At 38.7% G+C, this 26,884-nt stretch overlaps 1 protein-coding gene and 1 long non-coding RNA gene across 3 annotated transcripts in view; one reads left to right on the forward strand and one right to left on the reverse strand.

Moving 5' to 3' along the window:
- Positions 1–899: 899 nt before the first annotated feature.
- On the forward strand, positions 900–3,523 carry LOC137173015 (uncharacterized). The gene is made up of 2 exons (XR_010925099.1): positions 900–2,758; positions 3,349–3,523. It is a non-coding gene; the product is annotated as an uncharacterized lncRNA (long non-coding RNA).
- Positions 3,410–26,884, reverse strand: part of pld1b (phospholipase D1b) — a 55,435-nt gene continuing 31,960 nt past the window's right edge. For both annotated transcript variants that reach the window (XM_067577686.1, XM_067577685.1), the window contains exons 13-26: positions 26,412–26,522; positions 26,152–26,325; positions 24,897–25,116; positions 19,561–19,689; positions 19,355–19,473; positions 18,784–18,897; positions 17,407–17,517; positions 15,510–15,598; positions 12,246–12,359; positions 11,816–11,865; positions 10,235–10,369; positions 8,529–8,682; positions 7,252–7,369; positions 3,410–6,627 (exon numbers count right to left, since the gene is read on the reverse strand). In XM_067577686.1, the coding sequence (XP_067433787.1) occupies positions 6,403–6,627; positions 7,252–7,369; positions 8,529–8,682; positions 10,235–10,369; positions 11,816–11,865; positions 12,246–12,359; positions 15,510–15,598; positions 17,407–17,517; positions 18,784–18,897; positions 19,355–19,473; positions 19,561–19,689; positions 24,897–25,116; positions 26,152–26,325; positions 26,412–26,522 (1,863 nt within the window). In that variant the 3' untranslated portion in view covers positions 3,410–6,402. The remainder of the gene's footprint in view (positions 6,628–7,251; positions 7,370–8,528; positions 8,683–10,234; positions 10,370–11,815; positions 11,866–12,245; positions 12,360–15,509; positions 15,599–17,406; positions 17,518–18,783; positions 18,898–19,354; positions 19,474–19,560; positions 19,690–24,896; positions 25,117–26,151; positions 26,326–26,411; positions 26,523–26,884) is intronic.

A 26,884-nucleotide genomic window follows, 5' to 3' on the forward strand; every position in this document is an offset into this window, starting at 1 on the left:
AGCTAACATTAGCATGTTAACTACTCTACATTCTTTTTCTGAAGCTAATATGAAGCTTCAGCGTCCAAATGAGTCAAATCAAGTAGATATCTTTCAACGTTACAGTCTTTTTAGTGCCAAAGTCCCTCTTTTTGTTACTATACTTCCACCTGCAGCTCAACAGGGAAACACTGTCCGAGGAAACACAAAGAGAGAATTTGATGCTAAAAAGACTGTAAATGTGTCAGATATCCACTTGATGTGACTAACTCAGCCTCACATAAGCTTAACATCAACTTTTAAATGACTGTGTGGACACACTGTGGATTTTGGCCTCCATCACTTCAACTGAAAGCACATTTGAAGGATCTTTTAATATCCAGTTTTAAGACACACATGTGAACTCGTCTCTCTCTCTGTAGCACCATCTAGTGGCATAAATGAGAACTGCATGAGGAAGGAATTAGAGACAGTCTGAGGTATTCTGAGGACAGAGCTATTTCCATTTCCATCAGTAACGGGTTTTACTTTCGTCTGACAGCCTGATAAGAACTGAGCAAAGAGAGAGAAATACTCAGCGATGATAGAAGAGGCAGGAGGGATGATGGCAGTTAGAGGTGTGATGAAGTGAAACAGTTTCCCCTTCATCACTGAGTCAAACCAGACTGATAAAAAATGTGTTGCATCTACTCTGACGTTCCTGCGGTGACTGTTATCTCGCTCTTGTTGATTTGAGACATTTGCAGCTTTGCACAAAAGATGTTGAAATATATAAAGGTTGATTTCATCTTATCGGTGCGCCTCAGGCTCCTGGTTTGATCCTCACAACAGTCAACTTTCCCCCACAAGAATATCCAGCTGACACAGGTGGGGTCATACAGAGCTGCGACTAAAGGTTACGTCTCTGACTGATCGTTTGATCTATAAAATGTCCTGAAGCTCAAGCTGATGTCTTAAATTTGCTTGTTTTGTCTGACCAACAGTGAAATAACCTTAAAGACATTCAGTTAACAACAACATTAGACAAAGAGAAGCTGTAAATCCTCATAATCCAGATGTTGGAACAAGAATATATTTTGAATATTTGCAAAGCAGTTCCTGTTTTTTGTTTTTGTCTGTTGATCTACTGGTTGCAGCTGTAATGTCACAGGTGTGTGTGTGCTCATATACTCTCTGATATACTGTTACAGTGAACACACTCACATTTTCTTTAAATCAATTTCTAGCTTCATGTCATTCTGCTCTTATGGTGGTTTTAAATTTGACAAAATTGACCTTTACAAGATGCAGCTGTTAATGGAATCAGAGGAACATTTATTGTATTACATTACACAGTTTTGTTTTTCTTCTTTCTGTATTCATTATGTGTTTTTATGGTTGAATGAGTTACTGTGAAGCTGTAAATCAGAGGAACAATCGTTTGTGCAGTTGAGAGAATTTACAGAAGTAAATGTTTCATGAGGAAGATGATGGTGATGCAGAACATTAGCATGTTTTTGCCTTTATTCAATAGACAGTAGAGAAAAATTGTCATTTACATGCAAAAACCTTTGGATCCAGTTCAGCCAGTTCGGTTAGTGAGGTGGGCAGAAGGTCGGCAGTATGATCACCAGACAGGACGGATGAATCTGTGTTGGGGAAAGTTAAAGATCAATACTTTCCTCTCCCTCATCATCACCGCTGAGCTGCTCTTGAGCAAAGCACTGAACTCCCAACTGCACCAGTAAAGCTGCTCAACACATCAGACTGTGGTTATACTGGGCAGCTTCCAGACGTGAACTTAAAATTAAAACACCAATGTGTAAAAATCTTTTGTGTGATGAGAAGATCTTTAACGTTATCCTGATGGGTTTTTTCTTGCTAAAAATATTGAGATAAAATTGTCATGTGATGTTTAAATCCTGCGTACAGGAGCTTCACTTTTACACTCACACAGGAAGAAATATCACAACTAATTTAATAGATATTGTATATATGTGTTTCTCCAATCCTTATGTTTCATAAATAATCATTTTATTATTATTTTTTCATGTTTATGAGGAAAATTTGTGTTACCATGAATCCACTTAACTTTTAACTGACGAAATGATGCAAACTGTAGAAAGATTCAACATTTCAAAACTTTCTCTGTAACAATGATTTCCTGACACATATAAAACTCTTCTACAACACTCCACAAATCCCAGAAAAATACAGATACGCTATAAAATACACTACATCCCTGCCTCTGTTGAAAAGATTTGATATTCTGATCATTTTATCTATTTTTTATGTTTATGAGCAAAAATTTGTGTTACTGTGAAACCACATCCAAAATGATGCAAACTGTAGAAATAATCAACATTTTAAAACTTTTCTTGACACATAAAACTCTTCCCCAATACTCCACAAATCCCAGAAAAATACAGATACGCAATAAAATACATGGCATCCCTGCTTCTGTTGAAAAGATTTGATATTCTGGACGACAAAGTGCTGCAATCAAATCACGTACAGCTGGACACTAAATTTTTCAGTTCACGTGGACGTTTGTCAGTTTTCTGTTCATGTTTTATCACATTTAAACGCACAATATGTAATTTCGGCCACCAGGGGTCTCAATCAAAACAAGACGGAGTGTGATGACGGTGTGAAGTAGCAAGGGATCATGGGAGTTGTTGTCTTCGTTGTTAAATAACCAGCTTCACCGGGATAGGATTACTCCAGTGTTCATCATTCAGGATGTTTTTACCCGCAGAGGTCTCCTCCTCTCCAGAACAAACAGACCCGCAGATTACAGGTAAAAACACTGAATAAAGCTGTTTCACCAAAAAAAATCAGTGTTTCTCCGACGATGTGCGGCGACCACCGGACGTCCGGTACGGGCTGTTAGCCGAGCTGCTGCTAACGTTTGCCCAGTTTATTTCTCTGATAACTTAAGATCCAGACGTCCAATGACTAAAATCCTTCTTCCAGCTAAAAGATATAGTTAAAAACCACCTAAATTTATCATGAAAATGTGGCTTAAATCTAAATAAAAGTCCATTTATAACAGTTTGTGTGGAACAACCACAACGCCGATGTATTATCTTGTATGTGTGTAAGTTACTCTTTGGTAGACGCCATTGTAGCGGACAAACACAGCGCCGCCGTATGCATCTGGTGCGTGTTTACTCTTTGGTAGAGGAGGTATGACGCCATCGACAGGCGACCAAATGAAACGGTCCGTTACTTTGATTAAATGACAGATTTCTCTGGGTTTGAACATTGTTGGAAATACAATAATTACATATTACACCTTTAATGTCATTTATCATTACTACCACCCCTCATATTTCATATGAATAGCTATTTTATACCTTTTTATATGATTTTTTTTTTGCCTTTCAGGTAAAACAGATGAGTGAAAAACTGAAGGTGAAGCTTCATGAAGACCAGATTCATTTTCAACGACTTATTAATACCTCATTTATTCCACCATTTCACAAAAAAGCAACACATGACGTGGTACTGCAGATTGTTTTTGTTTTTTTTAAGGGGGTCGCAACAAGAAAAAAAAAAACAACAGTCTGTGCAAATAGTGCATTTCATAAAGACACAGTGATCAAAGCCAGACAGAGAAGAGACGGGAGCTGCTGGAGACTGTAAGACCTTCAATATGTGTGTTGAATGTCTGTGTTCACACTACAACAATAACTATGAAACCATCCAAAACAATAACAACTAGAGCCGCGATTTTCCTTTAATTACCATTATAAATATCATCGTTCAAATTGAGATTCTTTGATTGCTGTATCTTTAAAGTTTTGGATGTAAACAGGCTGGTATTGCACACAACAACAAACTTTTAATGTTTGTTTGCCATTTTAGGCCATTTTGCTTTTTTTTTTTTTTTAAACTTTTGGAAAAAAAAAAGCCAGACAGCCGCAAATGTTTCATGATTTTTTTTTTCCAAAGCTGAATTCGTCATTAAAAAAGGTGAAATAAACATGACGCAGAATTCACTGTTTGGAGCAGGAGGTAGAAACACAGGGAGGTAGAGAGGAAGATTAAAAAGAAGAACATATTTAAAGGTCCCATTTTCCCATAAATATATATAAACATTAGAGAAGTTTCAGGTGTATCTGGCAGGCACACTGTTGAGCATCAAACACGTCCATGGCTTTCATTCAGCTTGCAGGGTTCATGCTTTTTAAATGGCAACGAGCTGCTGTCATGCTGTCGGCTGCAGGTAACATCCGTGTTAGGAGGGTTGGTTTTTTTGTTACAGCACAAAAACAGCATCATGCAGATCACAAACAGACCAACAAGGAAGACACTGAGAAATATTAAATGCTGCGTTCCAGAAATGTCAGAAAATCAGAAATCCTGAGACGAGCCTTTGAGTTTGAAGTTCAAAAGAAGGGAAACGCGTACATGAGGCTTCCAAGGTAACCCACTTCCCCTAAAATGTTACGAAACTTAAACTCGAATTCGCCTTTCACAATGACGTGGTCTTAAAGCTGCACTAATCAATATGTTCATATGAAGAATAGAATCAAATGACTATATGAGATGTGAAAGAGAGAATCAGCTCTACTTTTAGCCTCTTTTAGCTCTTCATTTTTGGTTTCTTCATCTCATCATCAACTGTTTTTTTTCCTGCAGGCAGCCGTTTTTTTTTGGCAAACAAGGTCAAACAACAGCAGACATAACTAGAGACGAGCTGGTGAAGAAAGTAGATCTTTTAACATTTATTGACATTAAGTGTTTTTAGCCCTTTATGCTGCCACAAAGAGGCTAAAAGAAACAATTAAATCAATTAATGCAGCTTTAAATGACTATGAAAGAATCAAAAAAATCTTACAGTACATGTGTGTGCAGGGTCTTTTGCTTCTTTCACAGTTTGAGTTTTTATCTAAAACACTTCCTGGTGTGGAGAGGACGTTGTAATCGTTACCAGCAGCTTCCAACATCATCGAACATCTCTGACATGAAATCTGCTGTTGCTCGACAGAAACTTTCAAAGCCGGAGAACCGTCAGATCAATATTTCTGCTTTCCGACACCGACTGGAATACAACATCGTAATAAAGTAATCATGCAGAATCTGTGTATGTATGTATGTATGTTGTCCAATAGGCCAAAAAAAAAAGAACTGTGAAGAAGAGATCTTTAGCCTTTAAAGTATAAAAACAGGTCACTTAAGGTTTGATACAGAATCCACAGTATGAGGAATGTAAATAAACATATTAACATCAGGCTGAAGTCTGTCATCTTTGGCACTTGTGATTTTCTGTTTGACATAAATATTACATGTAAAAGCAGGAGCTCAGAGATAAGAACGGAGATATGTGACGAGACAGACGAGTTATAGAAAAATGGCTGGAGACGTCCGACAGCTCGACCTTTCTCTTCTTCTTCTTCTTCTCTTCTTTGCTCTGCCGTCTTCATAAAAGTGTCTGTTAGTGTCTTTTCAAACCAGCGCAGAAGAGTCGGAGCTGCGTTCTCCGGTCCTGGACGTTGCATAGTAGAGAGCAAAGGAGGAGCAGGCTGTTTATTAAAAAAAAAAAGAGATTATTAGAGAGTAATAGCTTGGTGGTGAGGGGGCAGGAGGAGGTGTATCAGGCCTCAGAGTGGATCAATTACTTTATTTCTTTCCTCATCCTGTTTTTCTTCTTCTTGTAAACGTGAGGCCCGTGCTGTGAGGCACTGTAGAGTTCAACGCTCCGTCTGCTGGCTGAGTCCTCTCTCTGTGTGTTTAAATGTACTTAGTGTACATTATCACTTCTGAGAAGCTGCAGACGACGCTGCGTCTGCTGTTGGTACATATAAAGTATATGTGTGTAATTTAAGCAGGTGTGATGTTAATCTGTGTGCATTCAGTAGCACTGATGCTGCGGAGGCTCCGTCACAAATCTGACGCCATTTTGGAGGCTGTTTTGGCTGCTGATGTTGATCATGTGATGATGTTTCTCAGGCGGTAAAACGTCTAAGTCTCTACTCTGTAAAACGCTCAAAGATTAAACCCTGGGTTTAGTCTTACAGGAAGACGTTCCTCTGAGGTTGCACGTTTAAGTTAAAGTTCATACATTTGGATATTATAAAGCAAACGTTAGGTAGCAAATGTTCTGTGGCTCAATATATATATAAATATATATATATATATATATATATAACCACAGTGCAAAGCTCGGGAGAAACTGCTGCCTGGGAGACTCTACTTAGGGCAGAAAATCCCTTCTTCCTTCTTCTAGTTTACACTACCTCGACTACAAGCCTCTGCTATACTGTTATTAGCTGTTGATGTAACAAAAATAACTTTTTTTTAAATTATCTACATTTAAAAATGTATGTGCAGCTGTTTTCAGCCACTAGCAGCTCCAACATGGCACCAGAGTGGACGTTATCGACCCTTCCGTAAGCTGTGCGTGAATACATGAATGCACAGGTGAGTCCCGCTGTCTCAGGTCCAGACCTCCATGGGCACCATGGCCTCCTTGGAGCCGATGGGAGGAAGCAGGTTCTGCTCGCACAGGAACTGCAGAGGAAACTGGACCAGGAAGCCGCGGATCTTCTTCAGCTCCTCGCGAGCGCGGGCCGGGTCCTCCTTGTCCAGGCCCAACTTGGCCAGGTAGCCTTCAAGCTCCAGGATGTTCCGGACGTCGCTGGACGGAAGACAGCGGAAAACCTAGAGGTCAAAGAGGAGAGAGCCAAGAGTCAGACTGACGAGTAGAGTTTGGTATCAGGAGCTGGTTCGAAATTTATAACAACAAAAATGAAAGTTGCTGCTTATCGTAGTATCTTCCACTGACATTCAGGGTTATACATCAGTGCATGTGTATAGATTTGACCATGTTGTGGAGTGAAGTGAGACATCAAAAGTCTTGCTAAGCTTTACCAAAAAAAGTAGTAATACAGCAAAATGTCACTGCTGAACATGAAACATTTCTTCCAGCGTGATAAACAACAGCAGTGGTTTAGATTCCACTGTTGTTTTCAAACTGACCTTCAATCAGCTAAACCTTGAACATCCAACTCAAGGAAAAACGTGAAAAATTGACAAGACAAAGAATATTCATATTTATCTTTTTGTTTTACCTTCCTCCACAAAAAAAACCTTGAAATTTCAAAATCTGCTGAAAATACGAGTGATTAACAAGAATCTGATCTAAAAGTCTAAAGGACGGTCTGGATATGCTTTAAGGAATTCTCATCCAAAATAACAAACACGCTAAAAGAAAATAAAAGCGTATTCTGAGTTAAGACTCCAGAAAAGGTTTCCATGAAGACAGAAGAGCAATATGAGGTTTACCCTCTGGTAGATGGTGGCGTTGCGAGCGCAGGTGGCCATCCAGACCTCCTTGTAGAACTGGTCGCTGATGGGGTCGCACACGTCGATGGAGGGATCTGTGTTGGCGCCCAGAATCATCCTGAGAGGAAAACAGAGAGCAGGACGGAGCGGTGAGAGACTTATAGAGACAAAAAAAAGACACCAAAACAGGAAATGAAAGAGACAGAATGCTGCAGGAAACTGCGAGGAGACGAAGAAGAAGAAACACATAATGGTGAAATTTACATTGTTATTCAAATAATAGAGCTGAATAAACTGAATTATCAACTAAAAGAGAGGAAAGGTGTAATAAATATAATAAATCTCTGGTATGTCGAAGAGAAAGACGAGAAAACAAGATAAAATATTTTCTTTTTCAACACAACAAGAGTTCAAGTTCAAGGAGGGAAAATAAAAAGTCACTTTTGTGCAGAGTTATAAAATGAGAAGTGAAGTGATGAAGGTCACACAGTGAGCTCTGCTTTTATTACTCGTCTTCTCTACTTGCATCAACATTGACATGCTGCATATTTCTACATTAATTTGTGTTAAATAACCATAAAAACATAGTCAAGAAGCTTATTTATGCCCCTTTGGCCCTCTAGTGGATTCATCCTGCCGTCAGCAGACGTTCATAAACACATAAAGCTTCATTTTTTAGAAAAATCTCACCGAAAAAAAAACATGAAAACTGTTTTAATAATGAGTTAAATAAAGTTCATAAAACTGAAATGAGGAATAATATGTGAACTAAGAATTGTTTGATTTTATATTGTCTTAGAAAGTGAACTGAAACAACCTGGAATTGATATTGATATTGATATTGATCACTGTAATTAGATATCTGGAGTAAACTGCTTTGGTTTTAGTTCTGTCCAAACGTACTTTAACTTTAAAGTAGTAAAAGTATAAAACAATCTTTCAGACCTCAGAATAAATAAACAGTTTCCCATTTCCTTCTCAGGTTGACTGTTGTGGATTTATATAAATTAAACTTTTGTAAAATCACCAGTTTGGCACTTAAGCTCAACTGTGTTGCACATTTTAATATAAAATCCTACAACAGTTTGGATAAAATAGATTCAATTTAATGATTTAAATCAAAGATAGAAGCATCACTGCTGCATGCAAATAAATGAGTAATTAATTAATCTTATCTTACTTAATGTTCCCTGTATTTAAATTATTTTATGTTTAATGTTAACTGTATTTGACACTAATCAGATGTTAAATAAACCAGATTCAGGACGTTTCAGTACTTGAAGCACTCGAGGCGGAGCAGCAGAGCGTATTTTCCAGCTTGGTATTCCTGTCCATCCATCACTGAGGCCACCGTCTCCGAGTCCTCCACGATCACCGCCACCTCGCTGTCCCTCTTTCCCAGCATGCTGCGGTCATTGATGTTGGCAGAACCTACAGTAACACAAAAGAAGAAACATGTGGTTTGAGTCCACCTGCAGATGGCGCTGCGACACCTGATTTCAGACCGCATGTTAAAGCTCAAACTCCTCAAGTAACCAAACACCGATGTTTAAAGGTGCAGTGTGCAGGATGTAGTGGCATCTAGTGGTGAGGTTGCAGATTGTGGAGCGTGTAGTGTGCCACTACAGTGGCCACGAAACATGCAAAAAACATGAAAGACCCTCTCTAGATCCAGTGTTTAGTTTGTCCATTCTGGGCTACTGTAGAAACATGGCGGCTGTGTGGAAGAAGACCTGCTCCCTCTGTAGATATAAAGGGCTCATTCTAAGGTAACAAAAACACAACGATTCTTATTTTCAGGTGATTATACACTAATTAAAACACACTTATGAATATTATATTCCAGATGCTAGATGCCACTAAATTCTACACATTGATCCTTTAACACAGGCAGTAAGATCATCCAAAGTGTTGTTGTTTAAGTTAGGACCTGAAATTCTATTTAAATAATATAAAACATACATTAAAAATCACTTGAAGAGATTTGTTATTTATATATATATAATATAATTTTTGAAATCACAATCAATTCCTCTAAAATGTGTCCCTGTTTAAGGGTATGAAGTTGATTATTTCCTTTACATTTTAAAGTAGACAAAATAACAGAAACACCTGCAATATTTCAGTTAATTTTGTTATCAGATATTATTGTAACTTCTCATTTTCAACACAGTTTTAGACACATCATGTCATATCAAGGTATCAAAGCAAGACATTACTACCAGAAACATTTTGTTCTTTCAGGATTTGCAGAGTAAGAACGATGGCAGTGGGTTTAGGAGTAGTTTTAGTTTACCTGGATCAGTGCTGCAAACATTCAAGTCAAGTACAGAAACATGATCACATTTGGAGAAAAACCAACAAAACCACTATCTGTCATCTGGTGGTTGTTGTTTTTTTTCTCCCATCAGAACAAATGTATATTTTTAGCCTCAGTGGTCGCAGTTGAAACTGAATCCACAAACCTCAGCACGATCCAACCGATGACTTTGGTTTCTAACATGTTTAAACTCTGGGACTTTGTACTGAAGTTCTTCTTTGAGATATTTACAATGTAGCACAAAGTTGAGAGGTTATGACATGCAGCACAACAAGCTAGCAAAGCTGTAAACAGAATCGCGTTCCTGCACATGCTCAGTGGTGTCTGACTTACGCAGAACTACTCTCCAGAGACTGAAAACATGATGCTGTTATTAGTCTTTGGAGCCGTTTCTAAACAAACTAACTTCACCAAACTTTTCATGATGAAGGAACATGTCACCCAGCGCAGCGCTGTGACTCACTGACGTGTTTTTAACAGTTTTTAAACAACAACGGAGGAATAAGATTTATCAGACTTTAGATACACACGCAATACTTGTTAGTTGATCAGTTCATTGTTGTTTTGGATCCAAACATGAGATTTGTTAACCATAAGAAAAATATAGAAAATCAACAGCCTGATCCTTTAAGTGCTTGAGAAATGCTTGAAAGACATGTTTACCGATGATGACGGTGTTGTCGTCGGCGATGAGCATCTTACTGTGGACGTAAATGAGCTCGCTGACCAGCCTCCCCTCCAGGTCAGCGTGAGTCCTCAGACCAGCGATAGAGATGTAGTTCATCCACTGGTCTCCCACTGTAAGTACCAGACAGTTAGATCTGAGTATATTATCACTTGGTCTCACATATAACACTCCTGTATGGGAACAGATTAGCACCAGCAGAGATTTTATTCCATGTTTTAAATCTTTTTTATTAACTGACTGTTTATTATTTTACTCTCTTCCTCTTTTTGAACATATTTTAATATTCTAACCATTGTTTAAACCATCTGCATTTTGTGTATGAAAGATACTTTATAAATAAAGTTTATCATTCTTATTCTTCTTATCATTATTATTAAAGTGCTAATACGATTTTGGTTCATTTAATCGCCAAATTCATGACATGATGAAATATACAGTTAGAGCTCATTTTTCAAAAAGAAAGAAGAAGAAAGTCTCTTGAGCCTCTACAACTTGATGTTCATTGTGCACTAAAATAAACCTGAAGCTAGAAAGTCAAACTGAAAACATAACGTGCTTTAAGAAACGTTTGGCACTGATGTCAAAAGTATGACGTGAAATTAATGGCTTAAAACATGAAAACCGAGGAGTGTGATTAAAGGCATGACTTATCTTAAAATACGCACAAACCAGAATGCAGATGTGCAGGTTTTTTTTTGTTTGTCCTGCATGTGTGTTGTTTTATATGTTTGTGGTTTTGTGTGTGGGCCTGTGCAGTCGGGGTTAAATACGAGGGTTTGGTTGGGTTCTGCTGTGGACTCGAGCTTTAATGACAGACTAAGTTGAGGTTTCTCAAATAATTAAATGCATATTAAAGGATACATATACTGCTGCATATATGCTTTCCCTCCAGAACTACATATGGAAGCTTTATTCATGCAGCAGGGTGCATTTAATGAGCACAAATACTCTTCATGACGCCATTCAGACACATTACTGTTAAAGGGTCTTACTTTATTATAAGGTTTAATGAATTCCTTGTGCTGACAGCTTGTTTTTTGTTTGTTTATATTAGTTAGGCAATATTTCAAAAGCCTGGTTAAAGATTTCAATGAAATTTGATGTTTAGTTTTTAGCGCAAATCCTTAAGATATTTTTGCACACTGGCACATTACTATACTGTATGTACTTTACTTTAATGAGTATCCGGATCCAAATGCTGATAAACATTTCCAAAGTGTTTCTATTAACAAAAGAACAAATTTAGAGGTTCGTGCAGCCTTATCTGGTTTCAAGTGGTGTTATTGTGTTTCAAGTGCTGATAACGTTTGTAATAATAAAAGCAGTAGTAGCAGTTTATATTTTGCTTTTAAACAGCTGTAGGGCTACTGCTGTACATACAGACAGTGCAATCGATTGAGACGCTGACAGTGTGAACACGTGGTAAAAGCCGTCATCATCGGCCAGTGAACTCGGGGTAAAAGCCGTCATCATCGGCGGGTAAACGCGGGGTAAAAGCCGTCATCATCGGCCGGTAAACATGGGGTAAAAGCTGTCATCGTCGGCCTCTGACTTACTCTCTCTCCTGAGCTGGGAGATGATGGAGTGGTCTCCTCTGTTCATGGTCCTGCAGGGACGGAGAAGGACAAATGCGGATGAGCAGCAGATCCACATTCCTCACAGTACAAGCCTTTGTGTGTCAGTGTGTTTGCATGGGGAGGGCTGAGTGTTTACACAAGAATGCAGGCTACACAGTAAATGTCAGCCTCAAAAGGAAAGGCATGTACATACACACACACACACAAACATCACACACACACGTGTACGTCAAGAGTTTACAGCCCTGTGGTTACAGAGATAAGGTGTGGTAATCTATTTTTGCTCCTTCCTGGATTTAACCCTCATTAAACGAACCCTAAACAGCACGTGAGTTCATGACAGCTTTCTCGTCACGTGGGTGCACTCATGCAAACACACAAACAAACACAGAGATACACACAAACACACCTGTAGTTAAAGTGCATGACGGCCTGGATGGCGCTGCCCCCTCCGGTGTTGATGTCACCTTCGAAGCCAGGTAGCAGAGGCGTCACCACGTACACGCGGTACGTCTTACCCTCCCTGAAAGACATGAAAAACACAGAGAGACAAACATCCTGAATATAATGGGTTTTTTATTAATGAAATATTATCGGATGAAGTACAACTCAAAAACTAACAAAGGCCACAGATGTTAACTTTCCAACTAATCAGATAGTGACCTGCAAAAATGCAAGAACACTGAACAATGTTCAAACAGTGTTGTTGAGGCTTCACAGTCACAAATCTATCAGCCATATCTGCATCATCCCTGAGGTTTACTGAAGAAGCTGGATGTGAGCAAACACTCTTTAAATCTCCACCAACCAGGCTAGAAACAGAGAAGTAAAAACACACATTTTTGGAAAGAAGGTAGACTGGAGGAAAGAGTAACCATGACAGTGACAAGCTGAGAAACATGTCAGTGAAGCAAACACCTTCACAATCAGACGTCTATTTAAGATTAGTTAATTAAAATGTTTGTTTTTTTTAAATTGCCACCAAGACACACACTTTCAATTAACTATTATCAAAAATACACATGGACAAGGATGAGGAGGAGGAGGGAGCGTTAACCTTTTATCAGCAACAAGGAGGTTTTCAGATTTAAGATGTCAACATCTCCTCTAGAAACCAGCTGATACTGGGTTTGTTTTTTAAAAGGACACATTCTGCACGTTTCCAGGACTATATTTATATTCTGGGGCTCTACTGGAATATCTTTGCATGATTTCCAGTTAAAAACTCTTTATTTATCTTATAGTGGTCCTTTAAGGCTCCTTTTATGGTTAGTTTCCTGCTCTCGTGAGGCTTCTTTCCAACTCTGGAGGAACAAAAAACAAACAGTAGTAGGAGGATGTCACCACTTTTTCCTCATTCTCTACTCTAAATATAAATTTCTCAATTATGTCATGCATGTTGGAGCCTGATTTAGATCCAAAATATGAGAGTGGACAACAAGAACAACCTGTTGAACAACCTTAGCAACAAAGACTACAGAGCGGCGGTGATGCATTAATGATCTGATGTCAGTTCAATGGAGAAACAGGTAACGTCAGAGCAGGTTGAAGCCCTGACTTCTGACTTGAAGGCAGCATTTTTACATACGTTCACCTCAAGTTTTGGAACTTTGACCATCTGACATAATAACAGTATATAAATAACAGAAAATCGCACAAAAAGCCCCTTTTAACATAAATAATTTTAATAAATTAACTGATTAAATTTTAACTATACCCCAACCTCAAACATATGTTAAGCATTTCTGTGCTAGACTGTCTTGTTACTGTTATATGTACTGAAAATATTGGTGCAACTGATGTTTTAGTCTGGCTCTCTTGTCTTCCTCCCTAATGACTATTTTATGAGGCAGGTCAGGAAGTTAAGGAAAGAGATGCTTCAGTTCTTCTAAGCTTACCATAAAATCATAATGGTCTTCTCAGTAACTGTGTGGTTCAGCAGTTTTACAGCCAGAGTGAGAGACGAGTGCAAAAGCACTTTGCATATGATTGGAAGTGAGGTCCTTGTTTACACTTTGACACTTGGTTTTAAAATGTGTTTTAGGCAATTGACAAGTGAACAGTGCTAAATACAAGTGTAAACCACCAAGACACATTGTGATCCGATCACTCAAACCACTTGCTGAGGTGATCTGGGAGGCTTTTGACCACATATCTTTTGTAGAGTAAACACTAATGCATCCTGATGTGTCCCAGTAAAGGACATAGCAGGAAAATATGTCATCAATGCAGGACATGGTGGTTGCTTTTAGCAGCACCCCAACACTAAATGACTTTGTCCAAACGCTGCTGAGAAATGTTCAAAAGGTGTGTTAAAACTCACAATATTACAAAAATGGCTGGACGAAGAGCCCCCTAATATCCTAATGTGGTATGAAAAACTTATGTCCATTTTGCCATTGAAAAGACTTTCATATGTGTTAAGAGGCACTCTTGAGGAGTTCGTAAGGGACTGGTCACCAATAGCAATATACTTGAAAGAGGAATGGTCAAGAGTTATAAGTATGGGGGTAACGAATATAACAGTTTAAGTACATACAAACAGCATTTTATAAATGCACCAGGTTGTGAATACTGCTGATTTTTGTATTTGTGTTTGCTCTTATGTCGTGGTTTTTGGTATGTCTTGTCTTAATTGTAGGTATATTTAATGTATTATGTTGTTGAAAATGAATTTAAAAAAATACATTAATAAAAAAACTGAAGGTGAGACGAATCAGTGGATGCAAATTTGAGAAAATTGAGAACCATAGTGACTCAAATTCATAAACGCTTATAAACAGGAAGAATAGACCAGGTGCAAATAACAGAAAAAACAGAAATTCAGAGAGTTTTGAGTTTTAACTGTACAGTGTGTATCAGTCTTGGGTGAATAAACACACACTGAAAAACATGTAAAGTTCTCCCTTCAAGAAAGAGTCAAGCTGATGCATCTGCCATTTGAACTGACTGAAGACTGAATGTTTTATAATTTTCCTAGATTATATTTTAGTTTGAATCATTACATCACATTACATCTTGATCTATGATGGCGGCTGTTTGGTCTAAATTCATTGTTACCTAATAAACTGCTGGACAGCTTTTGGCAGTTTAAGACAAACACTCTGCACAACGAAGTTTGTTTCAACACTTCACAATGTTCTCCTTTCATCTTACACCCAAACCGTGAGAAACATTTAAGCTTCTAGAAGAAAGCAGGTGAGGTTTGTGTGTTAGTGTGTGTGTCCATGTGATTGTGTTTTGGGCAGGATGTGTGCCCTCTGATAAGCTCTGATCCCCCTGACAACAAAACATCAGAGAGAGAGAGAGAGAGACGGCACATTAAATAGGAAACTATTCAGATAAATGTTCAAAGCAGCCAAGTCAAACATGACTTATGATATGAAATCAGTACACAATGAGCAGAACAGGATCACACCCGTCAGCATACACTGTATGTGTGTGTATGTACAGTAGTTATGTTTTTCTGGGAAATCATTTCAAGATAAGGCCAAGTGTACACACATACAAAGACAATGTAAGAGTGTGTGTGTGTGTGTGTGTGTGTATTATGTGTGTCTGTCTGTCTAAGGTAATGCTAACCACACAAAGCAGATATACAAAAAGGTATGTGCTAATTTACTTTAATGTAGTAGCTGATAAACCGTGCGTGGTGTGTGTGTGTGTGTGTTACCTATACGCTCTGATGATGCGCTCAGCAATAGTGTCTCCTATCTTGTTGAAAACGTGCCTGTTGTCTGCACAGCTGATGAAGAACTGATTCTGAAAGAAAAACAAACAAACAATCACACGTCTATAAATGAACAATTAACTTTCATTATTCCGCTCTCAGGTCACATTTATACACTGAAAATATGCTTCTACTGTTGCTTTTCTTAAAACTAAGATGTTCACAGTTTTTACAAAGTGTTAACAGTTGTGAAAGTTCACACAAACAAGACAGGCGTTGGACCGAGTGTGCATAGTTTTTTTTTACAGCGTAAATGTGTCCAAGTTTAACTGTTCAGCTGTAGAAACCAATTTATTTACACTTAGAGTCCTCCCTGTACATGAAACGCTAATTAGAAACCTGGTTACCTGTTTACATGGTCAAGAAATTGGTGTTCTCCAGGAGAATATAAAAATATAACTGGAGGAATCTCTCTAATCCTCAAACCTAATTACGGAAACTGCATTTCATTTATGCAGCCCCTCAGTTCAGCCTCTGTCTGAAACAGGCCGTTTTAGCTCCTGTCTCTTTAAGGCCCCGCTCACTCTGTTCTGATTGGTCAGCTTCAGGAAGCTTCCTCCGACTCCGGAGATGACATAAACAAACTACATAACAGGATTTCACTTCTTTTTCTCCTTCTTTACTCAAAAATGTCAACTTCTCAAATACGTCCGTACATGTTGGAGCCAAAATCTAATTTGAAACATGAGAGTGGACAACGCTAACAAACCAAGGAACAACTTTAGCAATGAAGACTACGTAACAAACGGCTGTTTGTGGGCATGTGTGAACAATCTGACGTCAGTTCAATGAGGAAACAGAGGTAACTTTGCAAATGGAAAGTTCAGAGCAGGTTGAAGCTCTGGCTTTTGACTTGAGGGAGCATTTTTACAAACGTTCATCTCAAGTTTATGAACTTTGACCATGTTTAATATCCGACATCATAACAGTATAAAAATGACAGAAAATCACAAAAAGGATGTTATGTTATGTCCACTTTAAGACATCAGATTGGTGCAGAATGGTGGAAGTAACACGGTTACTGAAGTGCATGTAAACACCTTAACCAGTAACCTGATGCACCAGATGGTTTGCAACACAGGACCATCAGTCGTCCTTGGCAACTGTTTGGAAAAGGGCAGGAACTTTCAAAAAATACTTGGCAGGTGATTGGATGAACCATCTGTCTATCACCGTCTTACCTTGCGAGGCAGTAGGATTCACAAGATCATGCAAGAATCCTCGAAGGACATTGATTGGTTTGAACCGCCGGTGGTTCGGACACATCTCACAATTCTCACACATCTCGTCATGTCGTGATCTCGCGAATCCAGCTGCCTCACAAGGTAAACTAACTGTCACTAAGTTGGTTTGCATTTAAAGAAAATCCAATTATCACACCTAAATGTCAAAATAAATACTTCTCAACAAGCCGAACTGGTCCGGCCTTGTGTACTTACTAGGAGACTGCACACTCCCAGTTTCCATTAACTAACCATTGACTCAGTGCTTTTACTGGAAAAGATTCGCAGCCCCAAAAAACTCTTTCGTCAGAAGTTCGAGGTAACATTGTTGCAGCATTAGGAACGGTGGATGGAAAACCTCAAGCAGAGTTGTGAATAATGTTTATTGGACCGTTAATCCCTGGTTACAGTTGGTTTTGCAATCAGTGTTGTTGCTGTGGTTACCTGCAGTTTGACAAAACTCAGTCGACCAGAACTATGTTTGAGATATCCTGAAATACTATTTCAACAGACACCTTTCAGCCATATTTCCCATTGTTGTGGTATAATAGTATGTACTGGGTTGATAAACGTGGGTGTTGAATGGTGCCTCTGATGTACAGTCGACAGATAAGTACCTCTATGTAGATGAAGTGTTGGCTGTTCTTGATGGTTTCGACGTAGGCGTTGTGGATGGACTCCTCGTGGTATTTGATGCCGGCAGACCAGTCAGAAGCTGAGCGAAGGATCTGAGAGAAGGGAGACGTGAGGGAAATCATGTGTTCAGTCTTCTGTAGGAAAGACGCTGCAATGTTTCATGAAAGCTTTAACTTACAGTTTGCAAAGAGGAAGTTCAAATTCAGTTTCAGTGTGGATGAAATGTTTGTACTTCACCCTTTTAGACACTAATGATGATGAAAAACATACACCATGAAACTGAAATAAACATCACAAGTCGTCCAAGTCTCTTCACTCTAATGTTATGACGTTTATTTTTGCAATTTAGAGGACTGACAAACACTTTTTTGTCCCATTTCAGTGCTACAAACTACCATACTACTATACCGTATGCACCATTTAATGTTGTATTGTAATTTTCTTGCAATTACCGTAGAAAATTCATGTACTGTATGGTTTTGATACTGAAATGTAATAATACAAGATGTATATACTTCCATCAAACTGCAATGCACAAGTTTTTAAGACCTTTTTAAAACGGTATAGAATGCAGCTTAATTCCTTTTTCACAGTCATACCAGGCAAAGAATGATGGGAGACAAGTAGGGACAATAAGACCTATAATTATTTATTAAGTGCATGAATTTATTAACAATTGCATCACATTTTTGTCACAACTTCCCAGCTGTATGTAACAGTAATTTCTAGTTCAATCATTTAACATGACCTGGACCCAGAAGGGTGGCAGAAAACTTATAAATGGATTACTAAATTACAAAATAATGAATACATCTAAGTTAATTTGACTATTTGTTACAATCAACATTTGTGAGACAATGAGCTTCCTGGATACTGTAGCTAACAGTAGAGACTGTTTGGAAAGCTGCTAATAAAACTTAACAAAGGCAGAGCAAAATATTTTTCCAATGATTTAATACTAGTCATTACTATTAGTGTTAGTATAAACACTAATACTAACAGTTTTTGTTTTCTGACATCTTCCTGGAGCCTTCTCATCAGTTTGTTTTAATTCTTCCAGCTGTGAGAAGCTCTTCCATTTCCCTTGTGTACTGCATTTTATAAAGTATACTGACTGTGTGACTTCATGTGACTAGACTGGATTTTGTCACTTTTTCGTAGACTCAAAACCCAATTAGAACGTACTGTAGGTCTGTCATTGTGGAGGTGCCAGCACTTTGTCAAAAAGTCAACTGAAATAAAATAAACTCAGATAGCAAAGACACAACTGACGTTGTTGTGAGAAGTGAAGTGGAAGCCAGCAGAATAACAACAAAATGCAAGATGAAATAAAAATAACTCTGTGGAAACAAACCAACCTGGACTTTGGCGTGGGTGCAGTTGGGGACTTGGTATCGCTGCTCTCCGGCGGTGGTGTGAGACTTGGGCAGCAGATACGGGTACGACAGAGAGCGGTACTTTGGCTTCACAAGCTGGTGAAGAAATAGGAGGAAAGAGTCAAACAGAGGTTACAACAAAACACTGCTGCCTGAAGCTGCAGATTTCAGAGAAGTAGATGCAGATGGCTGATCGTCGCTGCGCTGTGGGACAAGACCCAAAAAGGCTGAGTCAGAGCTTGACTGAAGAGTTAGCTGCTTGGATGTCCCAATTCCCTGTATGTCTCTACACTCTCAACTATCAAAATAAAGGTATAAATCTGCAACAGAAGATAACAAAACAGACTTATTTTAGGCATTTAGATAATGCTTTCCATTAGAGCGACTTCCAGTAAATAAACAGGAATTAAAATGTTGGTGTCTTGCACAAGAAACTAACAAGCAGACAGAACTAACAAACAAACTATTGCTGGGATCAAAACTGATACTTCTGGTTAACGAGACGCTCTCAATGCCTTTTGTATGCTAGAACCATGATAGCACAACCTCTGACCTTAGTGAAGTTCCACCGCTGGATGAAGTGTCTGGCCACGTCCCGAGCAGCTTTCCCATGAACCACTGAAGCAATGTCATGCCAAGGCATTCTGGGAGTTGTGTGCCTGTCTATGAAATCTAAAGCAGCACAGACAGGATAGATGCTTCATTCTCTGCAGAGATATACGTGGACATGGTGAGCGAGAGAGGCGAAGGTTCTCTTACCATCGAACGGTTTGTCTAGCTGGATCCAATCTTTGTGCACAAAGTTGCAGTAATCTTTTCCGTGCCAGAACCGCGTGTTTCCAAACAACTCTCCCACCCCCGTGTTCAGACTACGTATTGAACCACTTCCTAAAAAACACAAATACAAAAATAGTTATTTATTGATCATCAGGTGATGACAATAAACTTCCAAAAACCAGTCTTGACTGCAGGAAATTTTCCAGGAACGTTTTAAGAACTCAGAAACTTTATTCAACCCTGGTAGTCTAGACCAGGTTTTGGTTTCTGGAGTTAATAAAGTTCTGAATGTCGTTGACCAATCAAACACAATCAAGAGACGATCATTAACTCATATATACAGGAACATTCAGACTGCAGGCAAACACTGATCTATATCAAGAGTTGAGATGGATGGGGACAGGGTTCACCTAATCTAAGACTTTTTAAGATCTTTTTAATACCACATAGAATGAAATTTAACACCTGTTTCATGGTCATACCAGTCAAAGAATGATGGAAACCAGTAGGAAAAATAAGGCCTATAATTATTTATCAAATACGTGAATTTATTGACATTTATTTTTGTCATTAATTCCCAGCTGTATATACTGTATAACGATAATTCCTAGTAATATAATCTATTAGCATGACTCGACCAAGCGGGAAGCTTAAACCTGCATTCTCTCTAATGGCCAGCAGGTGGCGACTCTACTGGCTCCAGAAAGAAGTGTGTTTGTATAGATTTATTATCTTAGTAAACACTTTCCTAATGAGATTATGGTCTTGATCACTAGTTTCAAGTCTTCTTCAATACAGCATGATGTTCATTTTGTAAATTATGGTCCCATTTAGAGTAAAATAGACGATAAAGGAGGGTATGCTTTAGGGCGTGGCTACGTTGTGATTGACAAGTCACCACCACTGCGGTGGTTGCTGTAGTTGGACCCTGGGGAGCTACTCCCCAGCTCCACGCTCTCGTCCAAATATGGTCATTTCTCATCACTTCTGGCTCCAAAAAACCGAGATGGCAACGGTAAAGATGCCAAACGCTTCAAACCACAGTCCACAAACCAATGGGTGACGTCACGGTGGCTACGTCCATTATTTTTATGCAGTCTATGGACTCGACCCAGATAAGATTGAAGGATGGATTCATCAACTGCAGAATAATTGATACATTTAACTTAATGTATGTTTATGCTAAAATCTTGACCTGTCCACAGTGAGTGGATGAGCTTCCAAGCTACTGTAGCTGCAGTAGTGACAGTGTTTGCTACTGTAACTCCACAAGAAAGGATTAAACAGCTTCCTGCAGCGCAATCTACTGCTGCATTAGTCTCACTTATAGTTTATAGATGCAGAACGTCTCCCTACAACCTTTTAACTAATGTAACTGTCTACAGCAGGAAAGAAAAAATCTATAAAGAGATTTTGGAGAGGAAATTTGATACTTTTTAATATCTATTTAGTGGGGAATGAATGCAGGAAAGTCAGAAGGTATTAGGAGATGGACTACTGCATTTTTGGTTTTTGTCTTGACATGCAGCCAATAACAAAAACATAGAATAACCTAAATAATCTAAAGTAGAGTGAGATTACAAAAGAAAATGACAAGAAAACTCGAAACTCCACTGATTTTCTAAATGTTTCATTGTGGTAACATACATAAAAAAAAAAAACCAAACATAACCACAAAATAATTATTAGCATTTAATTTGCTAACAACATATATTTTCTGACATTTAATTTTAGGACAACCATTAACAGACAGAACTAAACATTATAAGCATCTGGTGCTGGTTTCTAGCTCATGTTTATCCTCTTCAGTGAAGGAAATTTGTCACTGAGAGGAAGGAGGCCTCTAATCATCTCCACCAAGGTCTAATCTGTTTACAGTAGTTAAACCAAAGTACCGAGACAGTGATACAACAGTGTTTGGAAAATGCTTTGACAGCACTTTTAAAGAAATGAAACAGCAGCTGGAAGGAAGACAAGTATTACAGTCAAGATTAACACCTCAAACAGCAGCTGAGAGCAGCAGAGAGGGTCACAGAGACTTCTTTTGTTGACTTACCTGAAACACAACACTATAGATTGTAGTATACTGATGTAAATAATGGGATTATAAATATAATAATAATGGAGCATGTTTTTCTCTGTATTTGTTTACATTGGCAGATGTTTGCCTCATGTTCATCTCTGACACTTCACATCTACAGACAGGTAACAAATTAAAGGAAAAACTGGTCCAGGTGTGAATGTTTGACCCCTACAGTGAGGGGATCTGGTGGCTCTGTTATGCTTTGGGGGGCATTTTACTGGCATGGTTTGGGTCCAATTGTCCCCTTAGAGGGAAGGGTCACTACAAATCAATACAAAGTTGTTGTGAGTGATCACCTTTATCCTGATGGGAGTGGTCTCTTCCAGGAAGACAATGCCCCGAATTCACAGGACACGAGGGGTCACTGAATGGTTTGATGAGTATGAAAATGATGTGAATCATATGCTATGACCTTCACAGTCACCAGATCTTCAACCCAGTTGAACACTTACGGGAGATTTTGGACCGATGTGTTAGACAGCGTTCTCCGCCACCATCATCACAACACCAAATGAGGGAATATCTTTTCAAAAGAATGGTGTTCCTTCCTCCAGTAGAGTTCAGACACTGTAGAATCAATGTCAAGGTGCTCTGAAGCTGTTCTGGAGGCACATGTTGACCCAACACCTTACTAAGAGACTTCATATTGGTTTTTCCTTTAATTTGTCACCCGTCTGTATCACATCAGCAGGATAAACAGAGATGAGCCTGGCAAACAAGCAGCAAACTGTCCCGTAGCTAATAAAAACCTACGGCATCTGTTTTACTGCAGAGATGGAACGTATGCCAAGAGAGAAATATCAGGCTGTGTTTGTGAGTGTTTAAAAAAACATAACAAGATAAAGTGATTACAGGCTACAGTATCTAATCAGATCAAACCCCAGGCCTACAAGAGTTTCTAAAAAAAAAAAAAAAAAAAAGCGGAGAATGGAAGGATGCAGTTGTTTCCCCACAATCAGATTAAACTTTTGAAGTGGTATGTTTATAGTGGAACTCAACTGGTCCACTTCAAGTTATTTTAAGCATCTGCGTCTCATTTTCCTTATTTTCCTCTGTGCCTTTTTCATTTCACTCACCAGCATTTATTTAAACAATTTTCATCCTTGTGGTTTATTGCTTTTTATTTAATAACAGTAGTTTTTGACTATAAACAGCTGCTCTTATCCACATCACAGATTGATCATGCAAAAAGACACAAACTGAGATCAACCTTTGACACATCAGAGAAAAAGAGCTTCACACTCGCACACAGAGAGCCAACGTGCGGTCCAATCTAGATCCAAACCACAGCAAAGCACACTGAAAAGCGGGTGGTCACGCTGTTACCCAGCTGCTGCCACCACGTCCAAACCAGCGGCCCAACTCACCAGCCTGAGACTGGCCAATAGGTGTGGCCGCCCTCAGCTCCACCAGCCTGCTGGGGATCAGATTGTGTTGGCTGGTGACGCTGCTGGACCAACCTAGACAGAGCGTCCATAAACACTGAGACAGCAGCACAGATCGAGTCTATCGCTGCTGGATGAGAAGCTATAAACACCAAAAAGCCAAATGATCCTCAAGGTTTTGTTCTTGCATTCTGGCCACATACTTTAATACCTAGAAGTGGTTGAGACATACATTAACTTCAAGTTAACAATGTTTTTTTATTACAAATTGACAACACTGTAAGTTATGATCAACCTTGAACTTTTATCACCAGGTTGTTAATTTAATTGAATACTGTCAAGATTAAAACCATCACTGTGATCTTGGGAGGAATCTTTTGGCGTTTGATGGCAGTACTGCATTCTAAAAAAGCAAAATCTAGCTTCTAAAACTAGCTATTAAGTTAGCTATCTAAGCAAAATAAATAAAGTAGTTGATAGGGTTTCTAAAAGAACAATCAGCTATTCAATTTTAGAAAGTAAATCAGCTCTCTACAGTCACACAGGCATTTACTAGTGGGTTAGTTTGTGGTTATTAGCAACCAAATGGCAGTTGAGCTGAATTCGTGGCAACATGTAGCCAATAAAATGCAAAAGCTAGCTTCCATTAGCTACAGCTGGTTAGCTATTCAGATGCAATTAGCTATCTAAACAAATTCAACAGAGTTTTTGATAGAGAACAACAATCAGCTATTTAATTTTAGAAACCAATATAGCATATATTATAGTCCCTACAGTCACACAGCCATTTATTGGAGGGTCACTTTATGGCTAACATTTGCAAACAACTGGCAGTTGCTGGTTGCATTCGTGGCAAAATGGATGTAAATGTAGTCAATAAAATGCAAAAGCTAGCTTCCATTAGCCTCCATAAAGACCAGTTACCTAGTTAGTAAAAAAACAAATCAGCTAGTCTCTACAGTCACGCAGATATTTAATTCTGGTTCAGTTTGTGGCTAAAATTAGCAGCTACCAACTTTAGCAACCAACTGGCAGTCGCTAGTAGCAATGAGTCAATAAAATGCAAAAGCTAGCTTTTACTAGCCACAGCATGTTAGCTAGTGGTCTTTTCGTTTGTGTTTAGGGCTGCAACCAACAATTACTTTCATTGCTGATCAATCTATTTATTATTTTCTCGATAAAATGAAATATAGAGGACAATGTCGATCACTGTTTCCCAAAGCCCAAGACGACGTCCTCAAATGTCTTGTTTTGTCCACAACCCAAAGAAACCCAAATAATTAATTTTTTTATGAACCAACCAACCTTTGATTACTTCCCTTAACGCAACCATAAGAACAAGAAAAACAGGACAACTGTAAAAGAAAATATGTTCATATCATATGTTTTGTAAATAGATCAAACACAAGGTAAAACTAAAATGTTTGGTTCCACTTCCATATTGAAAAAATGATTAAAAAATGTTACCAAGCTATCATATAATTTCAGAATTAATCTCTTAATGGAATACCAAATCTTCTCTAATTGTGATGCATATAAAATGCTGACAGTGGCTTCTTCTACTTATTTATAATTATTTTCCAAAGACAGGAACAAAAGGCTTTCATATTGGCCTGAAGCCCATTCAAATGGGCATCTCCTGGAGCCAAACAGTACAATGAAAGGAGATGGTTCTTGGTTCTTTTTGCATTTGGTGCACTCGCTTTAAGTCACACTGAGTGTCGACCATCTAAATACCAAACATGCATTGTAAAAATAGTATTATTTGAGTGTAAAGAATTAATTGTATTTGGTGTGTGTGCATCATTTTATGTATAAACTGTGTATATGTGTGTAACGCTACTACTCACTCTCTTCGGGCTCCTCGTCGCTGTCGCTGTCAGCGTGGGCCAGACCGTGTTTCTGCAGGTGTTTCCTGATGCTGAACCTGGCCCTCCTCATCCTCCCCTGACCTTTCAGCTTTGGCTGGTCCACGGAGTCCATCACCGTGAAAATGTTCCTCCCGTTGCCATGGGAAACGCCACTGCTGCCGTTGGCTGGAGCAGCCATGTTGGCAGAGGAAGTTTCAGCCTTGGAATCAAAACACAAGACAGTATTAATTTGGGTTTTAGTAACAGTGCTGATATACTGTCGGTGCCATTTCCCCAAAATAAGAAAAACTGTTTTGCGCTCAGCTTTTTTTAGAGGTTTTTTTTGGCCAAGATGGAGAATTTTCTCAACCCCTAATATAGTAATATACACAATATATCTGAAAATTAAAAAAAAAAAAAAAGACAAAACATGGAGATACATACAGATACACAATGTTTAATATAACCTTTTATTCAGTTTTAAATCAAAGTCAGGATGTAAAGCAGTGGTAGGATTGGTGGTGGATGTTGTTTTTTATTAATAAAGGCTCGTGAAAATCCCGATGAATATAAGCTTGTTAATTCTAATGCTGCCCACAGACGATGAAAGGCATTAATACTGTGGTTGCACCATGCTATTTGAACAGTGCATGGTGCTGAAATGAAGTCTAATTAACCCACCAGAAATTTAATTTTAAACTGTTTTAACTCTACAACTTTAGCCAAATCGGATTTGTTCTTCACAAACACATATAGGTGGCAGTCTAACAGATATTATATGTTGATGCCAACAGTACTTTCAATCAACCATAAATGAAGCAGGAACAGGATATACTGGTGGATTGTGGTTTGAGTCATTTTTAGCCAAATAAGTATTAAAATAAGCTTTAACTCTGTTAGCCTTCACTTACTAACGGGGGGAATTATATCTGTTAACAATCAGTTATATTCTGAAATGAATTAAAATAAATAAACAAACCATACAGATCTGCATTTCTACTGAGTTTGTGAGTGTATCAGTGTTTGAGACTTGAAATCCTGAAACTTAAATTGAATTAAGTCAAACTGAAAAATCAAATGAGGAAGTGAGGATGTGTGTGAGAGAAACAAAGAGAGCAGGTAGATGGTGCAGATTTCCTGTCGTTGCTACATGTTGGATACTGATCAAGTGACACCAACAACGTCAGTCAGTTCAGGTGTGTGTGTGTGTGTGTGTGTGTGTGTGTGTGTGTGTGTGTGTGTGTGTATGAGACACCTGTGAGAGCGTCACACTCCCAACGTCTGTCAGCCGGTGTTCTTTGTCGTCCCAGCGACCGTACGCCAGGTCGATCCCGCCCACGAAGGCTACCGATTGGTCGATGATAATAATCTTCTCATGATGCGCCCACAGGTAGACGGCGGAGGAGACGTGGTCTGGGTGACGCATCACCTGAAGAACAAATATCCAAACATTTAAGAGAAGAAACGTACGTAAACAGTACGACACACCTGTAGAAATACGTCACAGACACTCACCTTGATGTTGGGGTGAAGGTGTAACAGCGTCCTCTTGCTGTATCCTGAGTTGATGCCCAGAGCTAACTCCACCTCCTTGTACAGCATCACAAAGATCCGCACGCCTTGTTGCTATGGAAACAACACAAACACACAGCTCATCATCAGTCCAATGTGGACATTAAACGTTCAACATGAAGAACTTTTTTAACATTTAACATCTAATTTCCACTTTTTATGTTGTTAAAATCATCTTATTCCATCCACTCTTTCTGAGACTATCACACACATTCTGGGTCAGTTTGTTCTACAGCTGCAACGTTTAGTTGATTAATTGATTCGTCGATCAACAGAAAAATAAACAGCAACTATTTTGATAATAAATAATCATTTTAGTTATTTTTTTGGCAAGATAGTTAACAGATTATCTTTGGGTTTTGGACTGTTGGTTGGACAAAACAACATTTGAAAACATCACCATAGGCTGTGGGGAA

This window comes from Thunnus thynnus, chromosome 21 (assembly GCF_963924715.1).
Source record: "Thunnus thynnus chromosome 21, fThuThy2.1, whole genome shotgun sequence".
In the NCBI taxonomy this organism is placed as follows: domain Eukaryota; kingdom Metazoa; phylum Chordata; class Actinopteri; order Scombriformes; family Scombridae; genus Thunnus; species Thunnus thynnus.